The 7,366-nt window shown below is 38.5% G+C and overlaps 1 protein-coding gene across 1 annotated transcript in view; it reads left to right on the forward strand.

Moving 5' to 3' along the window:
* The window catches only part of SLC24A3 (solute carrier family 24 member 3), a 329,684-nt gene extending 327,103 nt beyond the window's left edge, over positions 1-2,581 (forward strand). The window contains exon 17 of the mRNA XM_067532815.1: positions 733-2,581. Coding sequence (XP_067388916.1) covers positions 733-882 — 150 coding nt within the window. The 3' untranslated portion in view covers positions 883-2,581. The remainder of the gene's footprint in view (positions 1-732) is intronic.
* The last annotated feature ends 4,785 nt before the right edge of the window (positions 2,582-7,366 follow it).

Here is a 7,366-nt window from a genome sequence, read left to right on the forward strand (position 1 = left end):
GCTGTAAGAGAGAGGTACTGCTGATTCCTACTGTAAAATTTCCAGGGGCCTAATCTGGTACTTTGCAAGCCATTATCTCACCTGACACAAGATGGCTCATACATAGTGTATTCTTTCCTGGGAGGAGCCCCAGGAAATTCACTAGTAATCGTCAGTCACTCTCCATGGTAGACATGAAGCCAGACTTACTCTCGTGCAATACAATCCACGCTCCTGCTGGGCAGATGTGAGTTTGTCATAAAATACGGCACAACTGACATGTTCATATCCAGGCATCAGACTGTTTAAAGCATGTGACAGTGTTTGCACCTGCAAATTGCAGGCCCTGGTACACACTTAAGAGCCATTTTATATACACACAGAGGGGGCTGGCCTTTGAAAGTTTAAGGGATATGTATCTCATAGAGTTAAATGGAAGTGTTCTTGCCAGAATGAACTTGACTATTAAAATGTTGGGCCAGATCATTAGTTGGTGTAAATCAGTGCAGCTGATGGATCTACACCAATTTACCTCAGCTGTGCATCTGTCCTGCTGCACAGTAATATCCTAAAATGATAAGTTGCAATTGAGAACGGAATATTCTCCAAGCAAGTCAATGGCACTCGGAAAAGTAAATTTCAGCAGCGGAAAAGTAAATTTCATGATCACACTATTAAAAAGGTGCTTGTCACTGATTCTAAATGTTCTTCATTTTGCTGCTTACTCTAAGCAAATGACTGTGTGTATTGTAGGTATTTGGTGTCCACATGAACAAATGGAAGCTGGATAAGAAGCTGGGGTTTGTGTGCCTTTCGCTCTATGGCATCTTTTTATGTTTCTCCATCATGACAGAATTCAACGTTTTCACTTTTGTGAACTTGCCGATGTGCAGAGATCACTGATCCAGGTGGCAGACTGTCGAGAGATACTTCCTTCTTACCTGTGCAATACAAAACACGGCTGGCATCTCCAGAGTGCGGTGCACCCAACAGCCGTGAAGTATATCCTGCTCACTGTTCATAGGATTCTCCTCCCATCTCGGTTTGCCCTCTTCCGACCCCGAAACCTGGAAAAATCCTGCATCGATGTGAAGATTTTTTTCAACATTAATGTGATTTCCAAGTTCAATTTTTGAACAGTGACTGGGATTCTAAATGAACTGGCTGCTATCTGGCGTTGAGCCAGGCAAAACTGGTCTGCTACAATTCCTTCCTTTTTAAGTTATTTGGTGGAAGACTAATCTAATTTATGACTTAAGACTATTACTAAAATGCAGAAGAAGAGGGTACATTGTATATGGGGTGTTTTTCAAGCAGAACTGTGGGAATCTTGTTTTTATTTTTTTTCAGAGATCAACAGCCTCTCTTTGCAGCTTCTCCTTCTGAGCTCTGGATTTCATTTAATGATCCAAAGGTCACGAGTGCAGTGTATTATGGGAACTCAATTCAAGATATTCAGCGTATGAGTGGATTGACTGTTTATTAAAAGAAATGACTGGCGCAAGGCAGTGGACAACAACTTTTTACTATGATTAACACATCTCTTAAAGGTGTTGTAAGGAATGAGAGGTGAACATGGATTCAAAGGGTAAACACTGCTACCATTTTCATTATTAATGTCAGAGTTTTATTGCTAGGTTATTTATATTACTTCCATGCAATGGTTTCATGGACTGCCAGCCCTTGAAAGCTAATGAGGAGGGGTCCTGGTTTTAATGAGACGCAAGGCAGAAGCTTCAGAGGATCATCCAACTTCTTGTAGTTTTGCGGGGGAGTCTGTAGTTTTATGCTTATTCATTGTGAGGGGGACATAAGCACAGGCACACATTTTCTAAATGAGTTGTAGACACTGGTTTCTTTAAAAGGAAAGAGGCATATTTTGCACAGACATTGTAACTGAAGTCATAATTTGCCATTCTTTAAAGAATACACTGGACCTGGCCAACTTTTTTTACAGCTGAACTTATCTGATATCAGATTGTTGTAGATTTATTCCACCTCCTGCTGGAGGGAGGGAGGGAGAGAGGGAGGGAGAGAGGGAGAGAGAAATGGCACTTTTAAAATTCAGGATATCTTCAATGCAGACTCACTCACAAATTTAAGTTATTATGGAAGTTTTAAGCACTGTTCTAATAGTGCTGCAAGGTTTTGTGTAATACTGTATTAATATCCAGGCAAATTCCACCACGTGAGGAACACCCATACTTGCCACACTTGTATGTATTGAAATTGTGGATTCTTGCCAGTGCTGGCTGTTGTATTTACTTTAAGCACTGATCACTTCTGATTCATTTGGTATGGTTTTTTCCTCTTCCTTGTGTATATTCTTCTATGAAGCATAATAAGATACTACCAACAAGGTGAATGTTTTTGTCTATGGTACAGACAGTGGCCAAAACTGGTAGACAGGGCACAAAAAAACAGGATCCTAAGAGAAAGAAAGTCTGAACTAACAGGAGAAAAACAGTTCAGAGTGAAGATTTATTTATCAACTCATTTGCACTTTTGCACTTGATTATTTAGGATTTATTCTCTTCGGACAAATAGCATAAAATAAACGTTTCCGATCTGTGATCTCCATTTGACACAGCACATTACCTTCTATCCTTATTACACGGAACAAGCGAAAATACAAGGTTATTGGGCGAGTTCCATGGAAAGTTGATGCACAAACACCTTGGGTAAATGCAGGCTGGTGGGTCCCTGGAGGAAAGCAGGTATGAAGACAGCAGATGCGGATAAAGGGGAGAGAGAAGAAAGGCTCCATTTTATATATGCATTAGTATTTTTTCTTCGTGGAACATAACTCTGATGCCACTCGGTTAGCTAAGCAGCCACTGTCGGAACAGCATTCTAAGAACTACACCATATGGAAATCCCATTGCATTAGAAATCCCCATTGTACCTTCTTAGTATGCGTTTTAATTAATAATAACTACTAAAATGTCTTAGAAGACTTCGTTAAATTAAACAATGGTAGCATTATGTGATACATTTCAATAAATTCCACCCTTGAGCACAATTATAAGCTTATAACAAGATATAGTAGCCCCTAAGCTGAATCTTTCCTTACTTGCAGAAGAGACAATATTTGGAAAAAAGTTTCACATCAGGGCCTATTATTATTTCTATTTTGAATATTTATACTGCTGCTCCAATGGAGCCAGTTGGATCTATTTCTACGAAATAGCCATTATCTATCTCATGGCACAAAAACTGCATGACTGGTTTTTTAGGGACTTTACCTATTGGCGTACATCAAATACTATAGTATCGTAACTTTGCATTGTATGTGTATCCTGAAATACATTGTTTTGAACTTTATGCATTTTGCAAGAATATTCTGAAAATTGCTCATTCCAAGTGAAAGCAAAGAGATATCATAGATACAATGAACTGCTCTTACCTGTGCAATATTCTTACGAGATGTGATAGAACATTTTCTGTGATGACAGTTTCAGTTAGAGGTGCTTGTGATCTGAAACCAAATCAGACGATGCAAGCTTGATTTGGAATAGAGGGCTGATTGAGTGTGTGAGTTCCCATTTGTTTTTAAAAGAAAGCACCTTTCAAACTGATAGCTCAATTAAAAATCCCTGGAAAAATCTCCAAGACAAAAATGCAAGCATTTTTCTGTGCTAAGTTTATTCTGCAGTCACTCATTATGAATGGTCTCCTTAAACCATATAATATAAGATCACTGCATACGCTGACTGATACAGTGAGTTTTCACAGCTTTCATTTCAATTTTCCTTCCAAGCTTTCACTTTAGTTTTCCTTCCAAGCAATCACAGATAATTTTAAATGAGCATTTAAAGAATCTTCTTTAAAGATCCCCTGTAATGAGCACCTCACTGCAGCTCTAACTTTTGACCTGATTTTGCCTAGGCTGACACCAAATATCTGATCCCATGTTAGTTTCAACTGTGTTTGACACATGGTTAGCCCTCCCTGGACAATGATTAAATGCCAACATCTTGTGACATGGGGTGGTCTTAAGAGATAGAGGAAAGATTGCTTTTGCCCTTACTCAAGTGAAATTCTATAGCTGCATTTTTTTTTAGAAATACAGGAGAATCTCAGAGTTACAAACACCAGAGTTATGAACTGACCAGTCAACCACACAACTCATTTAGAACCAGAAGTACACAATCAGGCAACAGCAGAGATGGAAAAAAAAAAAGGGGGGGGGGGGGAAATACAGTTCAGTACTGTGTTAAATATAAACTACTTAAAAAAAAAGGGAAAGCAGCATTTTTCTTCTGCATAGTAAAGTTTCAAAGCTGTATTAAGTCAATGTTCATTTGTAAACTTTTCAAAAAACAACCATAAAGTTTGTTCAGAGTTACGAACATTTCAGAGTTACAAACAACCTCCATTCTCGATGTGTTCGTAACTCTGAGGTTCTCCTGTAGTGCATTTGTTGTAGATATATGTACCTACAACAGAAAATATCTAGCGTAGAGGGCGTTTACACTAGTGTGGCTTGGGATTTTTCTGTGTTGCTTGGTTCCTTTGTGTTTCACTTTGTATCCTGAGCTGTGTCATTGAAGTCGGTGAATTTGCATGCTTTGGATTTGTGATTTTTGCACCTATGAAACATAAATTTGTGCAATTTTAAGCATCCAAATGCCTAACAAAAATTCCTTTTTTTAAAAAAAAAGAAGAAGAAATTGAGAAATACACCAACAAATGCGGAGGACACCTCATTTAATGTTAGTGTAAAAACCTGAGGTTAACAGCTAACATGAAGTGACAGTAGCATGGATTTTTAATGCCTTTTCCTAATAATCTGTAAAATAAAATGTAGGTAGCAGATACTGTATTCACACTGAATATTGTTGGATACTTTTTTAAAAAACACAACTTTCTGACTAGTGACATGTTTATTTTACTAAATTTGTTCGGAAAACCAAATCTTTTCAAATTAAGCATGGGGACATGTCAGATCATGCTGTGATGTCAGGCCTTGTCTATATTCAGAGTTATGCCATTCATTAATTCTCCTGCTCATGGAGAATAGAATACACACTTTAGATCAACGATTTCCTGAGAGCCCAGTCTCCTGTCAAGGTTGTGGCCTGCTCTGTATTAAGGCTGTGGCAGGTGAAGTCGGAAGCCACAATATCCCTCCAGCCTCTGCAAGGCTATGCACAAGGTCTTCTCTGTCCAGCTTTTGTTGGATCAAATGCATAAATCTGGTGGACTGGTATGGACTCCAGCATATGAAGCAGAAGGCGAAGCCAGCTGAGATAGCATTGCATCACTTGGGAAGACACTGGAGGCTGGTTGGCCTGACACCTGACATGCCTTCAGTACATTGTTACTGTTTCAAGTCAAAAGAGTCCAGCTGGCACATTTGTCTCTCTGTGGTTGCCCGGGTTTAAGAGCCATACAAAAGGACAGAAGCCACTGCTGCTTGATAGATATGCATCTTAGTCCAAGTTGGTATGTGACATTGATGCCACAGAGCCTTCCAAAGAGACTGCATAACACCCATGGCCTTGCTGATTTGATGTTTCATGGCAGCAAGACAACCTCCCTCTTTGGTGACAATGGAACCAAGATACTCAAATGTGTTAACAAATTCAACCTCTTTTCCATCGATTACAATGGGTAGATGTAGAAATCCGATAGTCACTTTCATCAGTTTGGTCTTCTTCCAGTTGACTTGAAGACCAAGCTTACTGGCTTCTTCTGTAAATATATTCAGGGCACTGATGAGATTAGTTTGTGAGGTTGAGAATGACTCCATGTCATCTGCATATTCCAGGTCTGTTATGCAGAAGTCATGCAGTGCCACCACTGGTATGCGACTAGTGATACTTCCATCATTCGGTCAATAATGGTATTGAACAGAGCAGGGCAGCTGAGCATCCTTGATGGCCACTTCGTTTGATGAGGAATCGACTTAAGCTAAATCAGTATAAAGCAGGTCTGAATCTAATTAAGAGCATCCACATGGGTTTGCACCAATTTAACTAAATCAGTTTTAAATCATACATTTAGGTTGAAGTGGTGCAAGTCTAAATATAGACATGGCCTTGGCAGCTTTGCTTCAGACATAAGGAATTATGGCTGGGAATGCATGTAGTCTGAATAAGCCATACAAATGCATTGGGTACATTGTGTAGCACTAAGCTGAAAGAAAGGTAAGTGTTTCCAGCACCCAAAGACTATTGCTTCAGTAGAGCCAAGATTTCTTCCTATATGTCTTTATAACAGCTCATCCTGTTGGTCTTAAAAATAGTTCTTTAAAAATATGAATAAGTGAAACAAACACAGAACTCCTTTTTTTAAGCCAAATCAGCAAACTAGTTCTTACTAATACAGTTTGGCAGAAATAAGGAGATTGCACATGAAACGGCTATAGGGGTTAGGAACTGTAGGAGCCTGGAACTAGGAGCATATTTCACTTGGAGCAAATTCATTTACTTCATCCCAAACTGTGCTGACTCATTGGACAAACAATGAAAAGTTTTTAAGTTTCCAGAAGTGGAGTTGTAGCCAAATTCATGCCACGTGGGAAAAGGCAAGGTATCCCCAAAGAGGCAAGTATGGAAGAAAAACACTTTTTTGTTTGTTTCTTTGATTGATCGCACACCAAGCGGTATAATTTGTAGCATTTGGCTGTGAATCTAACTCTATCCTCTTCTAGCAGTTCACTAGCTATGCCAAGTCTTTGACGCTTGGGAGGAGCCAGCTAATTTCATGAAAGTTTCTAGAAAAGCACAGTTCTTGTAAAGTTCCAAATATTTTAATAATTTTAATTGAATTTTTCAAATTGTCAGTAAAACAAGTTTTAAAACTTACACCCCCAAAAAAATTCCTATTTGTTTTATTCTTTTCAATTGAGTAGTACTTGAATGTACTAAAATTAACATGGCAGTTTTTAATAATAAATGTGACATTATTTAGCAAGTTGGACGTTCAGTTTTAAGTACTGAACCTTCATGGATAATCACTATAGGCACAGAAATTTGCTCCAATTCTGAGTGTTTTCCTGTTGACCTTTGTGGTTTCAGATCAGCATGTCTGCCATAGGTAAAGCAGGTAGTTTTCACCCGTCATTTAGGATGTCTCTGTTATTGGATCCTGTAGAACAGCATACAGATTTCATAATACAATCAGCAGTAAAGTTGTTACACATCATATCTGTTTCTTTCTTGCCTGTTCTTGAAAGAAACAAAGTCTAGCAACATAAACATACTTCATCAGTGATCAGAAAGCTAATCTTAGTTGCTATGTTACTAGAAGTGACTAGATAAAATTCTACATACAGACAGATTTAGATTTGAATACAATTGATACTGGATGCTTCTGGTAGAAGAATTCTTTGTACATATGATCTGTTTACAAACCATCATATAGATGATTGTCTCTATGT

Source organism: Emydura macquarii, unplaced genomic scaffold (assembly GCF_026122565.2).
Source record: "Emydura macquarii macquarii isolate MOO-44397 ecotype Brisbane River unplaced genomic scaffold, CSIRO-AGI_Emac_v2 contig_3305, whole genome shotgun sequence".
NCBI classification, from domain to species: domain Eukaryota; kingdom Metazoa; phylum Chordata; order Testudines; family Chelidae; genus Emydura; species Emydura macquarii.